Raw genomic sequence first — 12,360 nt, 5'->3', positions numbered from 1 at the left:
GTAAATCAATGGCATGCCAACTGAAGCATTCATAACCAAAGGAACAAAGTTGTCGGTCCAGTTCCCTGGATTCCACGTATCTCCCAAAGGTCTCCCGCACCCCACTTAACTCCTGTAGAATCGTGAAAAATTAAACTTCGACTCCTTTCCCATGATCAACAACTGATCAGTGCGTCAAAACCACTTTGCGTGTGTCCTGGTCTTGCGAAATCACTTCGGGATATCAGATAATTACACAAATTATAGATAGATAGATATATATATATACTTCATAAAACATGCACTTCAAGCTTTGAGCTAGGCCAGTCCAAATTGTCTGTGGTTCTGCTGCAGACCGATCAATGGAAAAAAGAATGTTTCTCTCGTTATCCGAGATTTTTTTTTCCGTTTTGCCACAGAGAGAAACAGAAGAAAAAAAAAGGACAGCAAAAGTTTCAGTGCCGCCTCCTTCAGATTAACGGTCAATCTCTCAGCCAGAATTTGTTATTTTTCTTAGGTCTTGTAGCAGGACCTCAAAACTTGGTGTTGTAAGCAGAGTGTAGTGCCACAGCTATTGAAGATAAGACATGCGACATTGCTTACTTAAAGCCCCATCCTGTACCCCCAAGGACAATAGCAGCCACTAGGATGGCGCCAGCGATGGACCCTATTATAAGATTGGTAGCACTAGGACCTGTGACAAAGGATCATGGGAAGAAACAGCGTCAGAACCAGTCACCGTGGTCACACTTCAGGGAAAACAGTTTTTAATTCATGCTAATTAAGAATGATTGAATAACAAAACTTCTTATCACTTCATTAATAAAACACTACACCATGCACAAAAACAAAACCGCCAAGATCCCACTCTACAGCTCACAGGAAGATGTGGTTGGACAATTAGATCTGTGAAGAGGATTCCTCAGGCGAACACGCTGCGTTTTAGCTAGGGTGCCCCGAGGCAACTGCGGATACGCGGTGCCAAATCAGTTCTGGAATTTTCTACAGGGAAGAGAGAGAGAGGAAGAGAGGAAGAAAGAGAAAGAGAGAGAGAAAGAGAGAGAGAAAGAGTGAGAGAAAGAGAGAGAGAGGAAGAGAAAGCGAGAAAGAGAGAGAGAAAGAAGGAAAGAAAGAAAAAGAGAGAAGGAGAGAGAAAGAGAGAGCGAGACAGAGAAAGAGTGGGAGTGAGGGGAATGGAAGAATGGAGATAGGGAGATTGAGAGAGAGAAAAAGAGCGACCAAGGAGAGAGAGGGAGATTGGGGAAAAGGATGTGAAGAAAGACTCTGACCTCTTTATACCTCAGTAGGATACTTCAACAGATTAGGGCAATACTTAATGTTCATTCTTCAAGATATGTTAACTTGTTGACGATTTAACATGCACTAACTACTTGAGCAGATTTTGTACCAAGGAGTTTCCTTCAACGCGACTAAGTAGTATTTTTTTTAACTGTTCATTAGTCCACAATTACACGTGGATAAATTAACTCAATAAGGAATGTCAGAGAGGATTGGTTAATGGAGTTAAAGCCTATTCATGTCATAATACTGTTGGATCATACGCAGTCTCTTTCAACTGGGCCACTCTCAGGCAAACGCCACCAGTGCTGATTTGCTGCCTTCAGAGTTGGAGGGATAGTTCCTTAAATAAAGACGGGCCCTGGTCCGCTGTGATAATTTGCCCGGAGTGACTAAACTAACTAGAATGAACACTGTTTGCAAAATAAACTAAAACCGCAAAGACGGTTGCTATGGGCGATTCTGTGGTGCAGCGTGGCAACGTGCCGAGACCAGGAGCTTCGGACAAGAGCTGTGTTTGGGACTTGGGTGGCAGAGTGATGCGCCCCCCCAGGGGAAAAATGTGGCCCTTTCATTAGAAACGAGCTGCTGTGGGCATGTGGCAGTGCCTTATCGCTGCCCATGTTTGGTTAGCCAGATAACCCAATTTGTCACCGCCCCTCTCTCACCCCATAGTGCAATTGGTAGAATCCAATTCAACTGGAAACAAATAAAATGGAATCAGAAAGTTACCACTGCGTCGGTCCAATCACTGACCCCCCTCGCTTTGCGATTTCCTCACATTTTATTTCCTGCCATCCAATGGTGGCCTTCTGAAATCTTTTTTTTCTTGTTTCCTTAAGTGCCAATTGGCGCCAAGTGCGAAGGCATCTCTCGCGGTCTGTGGCACTGATCCTTCCCCACTGGGCGTTTTCTGTACTGAGTGGTCTTGCCACTGTCAGGACCGTGAGGGGAGAGACACAGAGTCATTCGGTGCAGAAAAGGCCCTTTGGCCCATCGAGTCTGCACCGACTAAAACTACCACGAATGGCAGAGAGTTGGATCTAAAGCCAGATTTTTAAATATGGGTGAAGGGTGGAGCTTTGCTCCTTGCCCTCAGTCTGTCCAATTCCCCCATATAAACGCTGCCCTGGTGACTTCTAAGAAATCTGGATAATTGCAGATCAATTTTGAATCAACTCTATGGGCGTTGCCATGTCTCATTGACACTGCAGCTAATTACGCGACTAAAACCTCTTTCTAATGAGAGACCTGATCGTCCGAGGCCTTGTCAAACAGGCTTCAGCCAGAACTGGTTGCTAGGAAACTTGTTAGGCCTTCACCATTTGAAAGCAGAACCAAAAGACTTCTCGATGACCGCGTCACGTTTCAGCTATTATTATTTTTTTGCGTTTCTTTTCCCCCAATTATTTTCACTCTCATGCCCCACATGTCCCAGAAAGGAGAGGGTTTCAACACGACACGAGCAAATCACAGGACACAGACACAGTCAATCACATGACGCAGAAATACAGTCAACCACACTGACACAAAGCCAAGAAGATGACACACAGAAAGGCCTCGGGTGCATAACATGTACCTCACACACTGGCACCAATATCAAACTCTGAGACCGAGAAGGATGCTTACTCTATTCCCCACCCTGTTCCTCCAAATATCACCCCCAGAGCCAGAATGGTCCCTGCCACTGCACCTATTAGCCTGTTAGTGGTCAAGCTCACTGCATAGAGGGAAAGAGATAAGGGATACTTTAAAGCAACACTTGGAAAACAGGTAAACTCCATACAGACAAGCCAAAAATGAAAGCTGCGTTCTCTTTAACACAAAGTAATATTTTGAAATACAACTTTGTAGTTTTTCTCAACGTAATTTAGTCAAAAACAAATTCTTATTAATCTCATTACAAAGAAAACTAAACTGACTGAATACGTAATTAACCTAGCTAGCTGGAAAAAAAGCAAATTACTGCGGATGCTGGAATCTGAAACCAAAAGAGGAAATGCTGGAAAATCTCAGCAGGTCTGGCAGCATCTTGTAAGGAGAGAAAAGAGCTGACGTTTCGAGTCCAGATGACCCTTTGTCAAAGCTAAAAGGCATAGAAAGTGGGAGATATTTATACTGCAGGGTGAGGGAATGAAAGATGAGTCATAGCCACAGAAACCAGGGGAAAAGACTGCTAATGGGAGCCCATAGAGAGAATAGAAGGTGTGAATGGCCAAACAGAACGTGGAGCCATTAGGAATTGGGGTGGGGTGTTGCTTTTGCTTCTTGTAGATATGCATTCCAGCTTTGACAAGGGGTTGTCTGGACTCGAAACGGCAGCTCTTTTCTCTCCTTACTGATGCTGCCAGACCTGCTGAGATTTTCCAGCATTGTCTCATTCAGTAGCTAAAACAAAACCTTCATTCCTGCAGAACAGGATTTTTTAAAAACCATATGCATGGATAGAAAGTATCTTACAGAGACCAATTCGCAGATTAATTTTTTTTTTCTCGTGTGTTCATGGGCGTTTTAACATACGATTCCAAACTGACACATTCACAGAAAGGCCTCAGCTTGCTGTGGTACCTCTAGTTTAAACAGAAAGAGTCAAAAGCATGGGTGAACACAGGGAGAGGTTACAGTTTACAGGCAGCACGATGGTGTCATGTAAACCCCCTTTGGAAATGAAGCAAAAAGTAATCAGTGATCAAACTCAAATGTGTCACAGTAACATAAATGGATGGAAAGGTCTGGAAATGTGCAGAATGAAACACCGGAACACAAATTTAATCGAATGGTGCTTAAAATGGTGATTTGAAGGATGCCATTGGCTGATTCTCCTTCCCCTCCCTTTATGCAGAAACCTCACAAGGCTTTGACAGGCGGAGCCATTTTCTGCCAAAATAATCCCCAAGTGAACCTGTTCAACCTTGCCCATGTCAGCGTGGGTCACTTGGTCCCAGTTCTGGGTGGGTTTTGTGAGTCTGTCAGAAGTCATATAATCACATCGGTGCAGGAGCAGGCCATTCGGCCCATCGAGTCTGCACCGACCACAATCCCAGCCAGGCCCTATCCCCATAACCCCACATATTTACCCTGCTAGCCACCCCCCCGAGTCTAAGAGGAAATTTAGCATGGCCAATCAACCTAGCCCGCACATCTCTGGACTGTGGGAGGAAACCGGAGCATTCAGAGGAAACCCACACAGAGAATGTGCCGAATGCCAAGTCCATTCACACATAGTTCTGGGAAGGCAGTGGTGTGGTGGTATTGTTGCTGGTCTAGTAACCCAGGGTACTGCTCTGGGGACCCGAATTCGAACCCCACCATGATGGTGGAATTTAAATTCGATAAAAATCTGGAATTAAAAGTCTAACGACGACCATGAAACCATTGTCGATTGTCGGAAAAACCCATCTGGTTCACTAATGTCCTTTTGGGAAGGAAATCTGCCGTCCTTACCTGGTCTGGCGTACATTTGGTTGACTCTTAAGTACCCTCTGCAATGGCCCAGCAAGCCACTCAGTTCAAAGGGACGGACAATAAATGTTGTGACGCCCACATCTTCTGGGCAAGTAAAAAAAGCCGTGATGTCACAGTTTCAACAATAGAATCCCTACAGTGCAGAAGGAGGCCATGCAGCCCATCGAATCTGCACCGACCACAATCCCACCCAGCCCCTATCCCCATAGCCCCATGTAATAACCCTGCTAGGCCAATCAACCTAACCAGCACATCTTTGGACTGTGGGAGGAAACCGGAGCACCCGGAGGAAACCCACGCAGACACGGGGAGAACATGCAGACTCCACACAGACAGTGACCCAAGCCGGGAATCAAACCTGGGCCCCTGGCGCTGTGAGGCAGCAGTGCCACCGTGCCGTCCACTATCCAGAGAGAAATCCAGAGAGTTGTTGGTTAATTCTTAGTGTTTTAGTTCTTGCCTGCTGAGAGAGTTTCTGTTCGAAAGCTGGGAAACTCAGTTCCGTTTAAAAGATGTTGAGCGGGATTTTGTGGCGTCACTCGGGTGAGACCGGAAATTCCCAGCCGAGATCAATGGAGATTTCTGTTGTTGGACGCTCGCCCGCTCCAATTCCAAGCGGGTGAGGTGATAGAGTTCCGGCCAGAGACTTTAGATGAGAAACCTTCGACTATGAGTTTTCTCCCTGCAAGCTGCCTTCCTCTGAGGGTACAACTCTTCCAAATATACCTGATACTTGGGTGGCACAGTGGCACAGTGGTTAGCACTGCTGCCTCACAGTTCCAGGGTTCAATTCCGGCCTTGGGCCACTGTCTGTGTGGAGTTTGCACGTTCTCCCCGTGTCTGCGTGGGTTTCCCCCGGGTGCTCCGGTTTCCTCCCACAGTCCAAAGATGAGCAGGTTAGGTGGATTGGCTATGCTAAATTGTCCCTTAGTGTCAGCGGGACTAGCAAGGTAAATACATGGGGTTACGGGGATCAGGTCTGGGTGGGATTGTTGTCAGTGCAGGCTCGATGGGCCGAATGGCCTCCTTCTGTACCGTAGTGATTCTATGACTCTATCCCTCTGCCATTTCTCGGCCTTTTGGCTAAGATCAAGTGTTGGATCAAGCCCAAGATGGGGTGCAGCGCCTCATCTTGTCAGCTTGTTCACTTCTCTTGTGGACTGGATTCAATTTGAAATTGGTGTTTGGAACAAACAAGGCGATGGATTCGGGTCCACCCGGTCCACTCTGCGCACTGGCTTGCTAACTTTAAGAATGAAGTGAAAATTTACTCTGCCCAGGGGTCAGGCCATAACTCAATTGCTTTGATCGATAACGCGGCCGTGGGAAAACTTCGATAAGAAGGCTCCTTGCTAAAAGTAAAATCCAGCTAATTGTATGAGGACATGTTTGAGAACTTGGCACGTCAGAACATTCAGGGCTATGAGCCAAGTGCTGATAAATGGGATTAGTTGGGAGTTCAGGTGTTTCTCATGTGTTGGAACAGACTCGATGGGCTGAAGGGCCTCTTCTGCATTGTATTGTTGCAAAGTTGTGTAGAGTAATTGTAGATTGGAAGGTAGAAAGTTAGAATTTGGTAAAATTATAAAAATTGTAAAATGCTAGGGGGGGAAACCATTGCATGGTCCTGTTAAAAGGTGGTACTTTTTCTGCCCTTAGAGTTAAAAAAAGATGCAAGTACACAGAGAACCCAAACTGAAACATTCATATCAAACGGCCAAGCAGCAATGTTACCAAGGCAACAGGCTTTTGAATTCAGCCAATCAATTTGAATCAGGCGCTTAGATACCAACAACCTATTAAATTTAAATCTGATGCTTTTGACAACCTAGGACCAATCCTATTGTGGGAAATATTGATGTGTCATCACAGGTATAAAAGAAGGGGGCAGTGGGACAAAAGGGGAGAGAGCAACTGCCACCTGCCAGAGCTATCAGTTCTCAAGAGAGAGAGAGAGAGACAATTGCTCGCTCTCATAGCTTCGTCTATGTCTTAGAGAAAGCACCATCCAGATAGCAAAGGTACCAAAGAAGAAAGAAGTTCCAGACAGAAGAATCAACAGAGAAGGCCCAAAATATTCCAGAAGGCACAAAACCTGGTTGTAATTTAGAGAGTGACTAAATTCTATTTTGTTATTGAGTGGGAATTATATTTATCTGAACAGTATACTATTACAATCTTGTTTTATTTGGGAATAGTTAATAGTTAGAAGGGAATTATTCGGTTTGTTAATAGTTCAGTTAATTTGCTCACTGTTAGTTAGATAAATAAGTTGTTATGTGTTGATTTTAGAGAGAGTGTCATGAGTTTATTTTGCATTTAACCACTAGGAGTTTCTGAAGAGCAGGTCACACCGCTTCTCACACACCTTTTATAGATTATAGGGTGAGATACTCCTCTTTGGGTATTTCAGTGTTAGTTCTCAGAGGGGGGATCAACCTCTGCTTGAGAACAATGTGATTCTATGTTTGAAGCAGGCAGATTCTCATAGGCACAAAGTACAGGACTGGTATAAAAGGAGAGAAAATTTGACTAATCTCTGCCAGCCTGTCCATTCTAATTCAGGAACAGTGAATTCTCAGTATTATTGTAATCAATCTTAAGTAGTTGTGTCATTATGGCTCAGATCTTTCATTCAGAGACGGAAAAAGGACATCAGCCACTCATCACACTTACATTTGTCGATGGACGTTTGCAGTGGAAGTTCCTATTAGGCAACTTCACAGGACACCAGGGGGGAATTTTCCTGTTCCGTCCACCACAGAATCGTAGCGGGTGAGGGGCGGACCATGGAAAGGTCTGTTGACCTCAGGTGGGATTCTCCGGTTTCGGGGTGAGCACGGCTGGAAAATCCCACCCCAGGAGTCTGGGTGTACAGAGCAAGAAACTGATATCTCCGTAACTAATCAGTTTGAAGGGTTGTTGATGAGCAGCGCAGAGTCCAAACAGGAAGTATTGGTTAGAATAATTAATTCAGAGTCAAATCATGTACAGAAAACAAAATAGAGGGGAAGTACGATTGGGTTAAAAGGAGAGATAAAAGAGACTGAAATAACTAAATACTTATTTAAATATTTTTAAATCTCCAACAATAATTAAAAGCTGAGCGAATGAGACTCCACACTTGCAGGTGTTAATTTTCAGCGTCAGAGGGGTTTGGCAGTAATTAAGACGTTGAATAGTTTCAAGAAGGAGATAGATATATTTCTAATAAATAAAGGGATATGGGGAACAGGTGGGGAGGTGGATTTGAGACCAGGGAGAGATCAGCCACGATCTGATTGAATGGCGGAGCAGGCTCGAAGGGCTGAATCTGCCGACTTCTGCCTCACAGCTCCAGGGACCTGGGTTCAAGTACCTAAGACTTATCAAGATGTTAAAAGGGTTCTTCCACTAAAATGGACAAGCCTTCATCTTGTTGTTGAGATAATGGAGGGACACATGTTTAACTGCACATGTGCTCACTAGAATTCCACAAAAGTAACAGCGAGTACAGTTAGCCTCACCATTATTTCTCGCACAAATTCCGTCCCAAGAACATGGTTGTGTAATGGTTGTGGTATCGAACTTACAGCCTGGAGGTTAGGAGTTCATATGGCACCATGGTAACTTTAAAATTGGATTCAGTAAATCTGGTAAACTGTGGACCAGAATGTTACTGTGGGAATGGTTGGAGGTGAGTATTCTATCTCTGCTTATTTGAATAGAAACCATGTGCAGGGGGTACGGGGCAAGGGCAGGGGAATGGCGCCAAGTCATGATGCCCGTTTGGAGAGCTGGTGCAGACACGATGGGCCAAATGGCCTCCTTCTGTGATTCAGTGATAGCTCTCATTCTATGCTTAATTCCTATAAAAGCCAATAATTAAAATACTTTGGAAGTCTATTATTTTGCAGAACTGTCAAATCAATTTACAAGTAAAATTATCTACAATCCAACAAGAGGCATATCAGAGAACAACTACAGAATTTATCTGAAAATTCCAATGGAAGTATGTCCAGAAACAAAGTTTAAAGTTTTTCAAGTTTATTTATTAGTATAACAAGTAGGCTTACATTAACACTGCAATGAAGTTACTGTGAAATTCCCCTGGTCGCCACATTTTGTGAGTGGAAAATCATGTCTCACAAGTTTGATTGAGTTTTTTGAAGGGGTAACCAAGAAGGTAGATGAGGGCAGTGCAGTTGATGTTGTCTACATGGATTTTAGCAAGGCCTTTGACAAGGTACCGCATGGTAGGTTGTTGCATAAAGTTAAATCTCACGGGATCCAGGGTGAGGTAGCCAAATGAATACAAAATTAGCTTGATGACAGAAGACAGAGTGTGGTTGTAGAGGGATGTTTTTCAAACTGGAGGCCTGTGACCAGCGGTGTGCCTCAGGGATCAGTGCTGGGTCCACTGTTATTTGTCATTTATATTAATGATTTGGATGAGAATTCAGGAGGCATGGTTAATAAGTTTGCAGATGACACCAAGATTGGTGGCACAGTGGACAGTGAAGGAGGTTATCTAGGATTGCAACGGGATCTTGATCAATTGGGCCAGTGGGCTGATGAATGGCAGATGGAGTTTAATTTAGATAAATGCGAGGTGATGCATTTTGGTAGATCCAATCAGGGAGGATTTACTCAGTTAATGGCAGGGTGTTGGGGAGAGTTATAGAACAGAGAGATCTAAGGGTACAGGTTCATAGCTCCTTGAAAGTGGAGTCACAGGTGGACAGAATGGTGAAGAAGGCATTCGGCATGCTTGGTTTCATTGGTCAGAACATTGAATACAGGAGTTGGGATGTCTTGTTGAAGTTGTACACGACATTGGTAAGGCCACACGTGGAATACTGTGTACAGTTCTGGTCACCCTATTATAGAAAGGATATTATTAAACTAGAAACAGTGCAGAAAAGATTTACTAGGATGCTACTGGGACTGGACGGTTTGAGTTATAAGGAAAGACTGGATAGACTGGGACTTTTTTCCCTGGAGCGTAGGAGACTTAGCGGTGATCTTATAGAGGTCTATAAAATAATGAAGGGCATAGATCAGTTAGATAGTCAACATCTTTTTCCAATGGTAGAGGAGTCTAAAACTAGAGGGCATAGGTTTATGGTGAGAGAGGAGAGATACAAAAGGGTCTAGAGGGGCAGTTTTTTCACACAGAGAGTGGTGAGTGTCTGGGCCAGAGGTACTTGTAGAGGCCGGTACAATTTTATCTTTTAAAAAGCATTTAGACAGTTACATGGTTAAGATGGGTATAGAGGGATATGGGAAAAACAAGGGCAATTGGGATTAGCTTAGTGGTTAAAAAAAAAGGGCGGGATGGACACGTTGGGCCAAAGGGCCTGTTTCCATGCTGTAAACCTCTATGACTCCAGTGCCTGTTCAGGTACGCTGAGGGAGAACTTAGCATGGCCAATACACCTAACCAGCTCGCCTTTCGGACTGTGGGAGGAAACCAGAGCGCCCGGAGGAAACCCACGCAGACACGGGGAGAATGTGCAGACTCTGCACAGACAGTGACCCAAGCTGGGAATCGAACCTGGATCCCTGGCACCGTTGGGCAGCAGTGCTAATCACAGGTTAGGTGGAATGGTCATGCTAAATTGCCCATTGGTGACCCAAGATGTGCAGGTGAGGGGAATAGCGGGGTAAATACGTGGGTTTAGGGAGATTGGGCCTGGGTGGGATATCCTGTCAGACAATTGGTGCAGCATCAATGGGCCTCCTTCTGCACTGTAGGGATTCTATGATTCTATGTTGACAAAAGGGTTGATTTTTCTCTCAAAAATGCCAAAAATAAATGTATTTATAGTGCAGTATTACCCAAGGTCCACAGCTTCATCCTCACATTGACATCCTCCCACATCCCTTTCAACCTGGTGTGGATATAGAATCATAGAACCCTACAGTGCAGAAGGAGGCCATTCAGCCCATCCAGTCTGCACTGACCACAATCCCACCCAGGCCCTATCCCGGTAACCCCATGCATTTACCCTGGTTAGTCCCCCTGACACTAGGGGACAATTTAGCATGACCAATCCACCGAACCCGCACATCTTTGGAGTGTAGGAGGGAACCGGAGCGCCCGGAGGAAACCCACGCAGGCACGGGGAGAATGTGGAAACTCCACACAGACAGGCACCAGAGGCGGGAATCGAACTCGGGTCCCTCGCGCTGTGAGGCAGCAATGCTGACCACTGTGCCACCGTGCACCGCTGCTCAGGATGTCTATGCTCTCTTTAACGCTGCATTTCCGTCATCTGTTTCGCTGACTTCAGCTCCCATCATCCCACTCCGCCCAGCCAAAGAATAACATCAGATCTCTCTCAGTATAGAAATACTATCAAAAGAAATGTTAAGGGTTGTCACACTTTAAAGCTAGCATGTAAAACACAAGCCCTCAAGCAGCACAGTGGCACAGTGGTTAGCGCTGCTGCCTCACAGCACCAGGGACCCGGGCTTGGGTCACTGTCTGTGTGGAGTCTGCACGTTCTCCCCGTGTCTGCGTGGGTTTCCTCCGGGTGCTCCGGTTTCTTCCCACACTCCAAAGGTGCGTGGGTTAGATGCATTGACCGTGCTAAATTCTCCCTCAGTGTACCTGAACGAGTGTGGCGACAGCTGGATTTTCACAGTAACTTCATTGCAGTTTGAATGTAAGCCTACTTGTGACTAATAAATAAAAAACAGAACGAGTGTGAGGGGGAATGGGGTAATTCACCAGCCCATATTCTTTCCTGTTGCCTTATGCTGGGACAGACTCCACAATAAGTCAGCAACCCTCCTGTACCCTGACTGAACAACCATTTTCGACGTACAAATCTCGACATGAATTTTGGCTGCTTACTAAACTACAGAATCTTCATAGTTAACGCGCGTGTGTGTGTGCGCACACGCACGCGCGTGTGTGGGTGCGTGCCTGTGTGTGATTTAATTAAGCTGCGGAAAGGTTAATGGAGACAACTTGCCTGGGAGAGTTGAGAGATAAAAGTGACAGAAGTGTTAAATGCATGCATTTGTGATATGGTAGAGTGGATTCATAAATATGTCGGTTGAGTTTAGAAATTCACATTTAGAGATAGATAGGGACTTGGCTTTTCAGTTGTTCAATTTTGAATGGGAGTGAAAGGCTTTTACAGCTTGCAACGTTTCCCCAGGTAAACAAGAAAAGGTTCTGAAATGTTATCGCAACATTTAAGAGGCGTCCGGATGGGTACATGAATAGACGGGGAATAGAGGGATATAGTCCGAGGAAGGGCAGAATGTTTTTTTTAGTTTAGTTAGGGCATCATAATCGGCACGGGCTTGGGGGGGGGTCGAAGAGCCTGTTCCTGTGCTGTACTTCTCTTTGTTCTTTGACCCAAAATGGAGGCAATGGGAAAGCATGGAAGTTTATTTTATATTTTGGAGAAGTTAAGCTCAGAGTGATGCTGAGGACAATGGAATTGGAATATTAATGGGGAAAGGGTATTTAAAGGAAATATGTTGGGCTTTTGCGTTGATTGTCTGGGGAAGACCTCCTGGGTCTATACTGGGAGAGCGTGAATCAGCCATTCAGTCAAGCTGAAAGAGTCTTTGTTGCAGACAGCAGTCTTCTTTCTGAATATCCTTGGAATTCCACAG

At 45.0% G+C, this 12,360-nt stretch overlaps 1 protein-coding gene across 1 annotated transcript in view; it reads right to left on the bottom strand.

Annotated features, from left to right (window-relative positions):
* Window positions 1-578: 578 nt before the first annotated feature.
* Window positions 579-12,360, bottom strand: part of LOC144503896 (disintegrin and metalloproteinase domain-containing protein 23-like) — a 144,614-nt gene continuing 132,832 nt past the window's right edge. Inside the window, exon 25 of the mRNA XM_078228940.1 lies at window positions 579-673. Coding sequence (XP_078085066.1) covers window positions 579-673 — 95 coding nt within the window. The remainder of the gene's footprint in view (window positions 674-12,360) is intronic.

Source organism: Mustelus asterias, chromosome 14, assembly GCF_964213995.1.
Source record: "Mustelus asterias chromosome 14, sMusAst1.hap1.1, whole genome shotgun sequence".
In the NCBI taxonomy this organism is placed as follows: Eukaryota; Metazoa; Chordata; class Chondrichthyes; order Carcharhiniformes; family Triakidae; genus Mustelus; species Mustelus asterias.
This window is presented reverse-complemented; position numbering and strand designations above follow the sequence as displayed.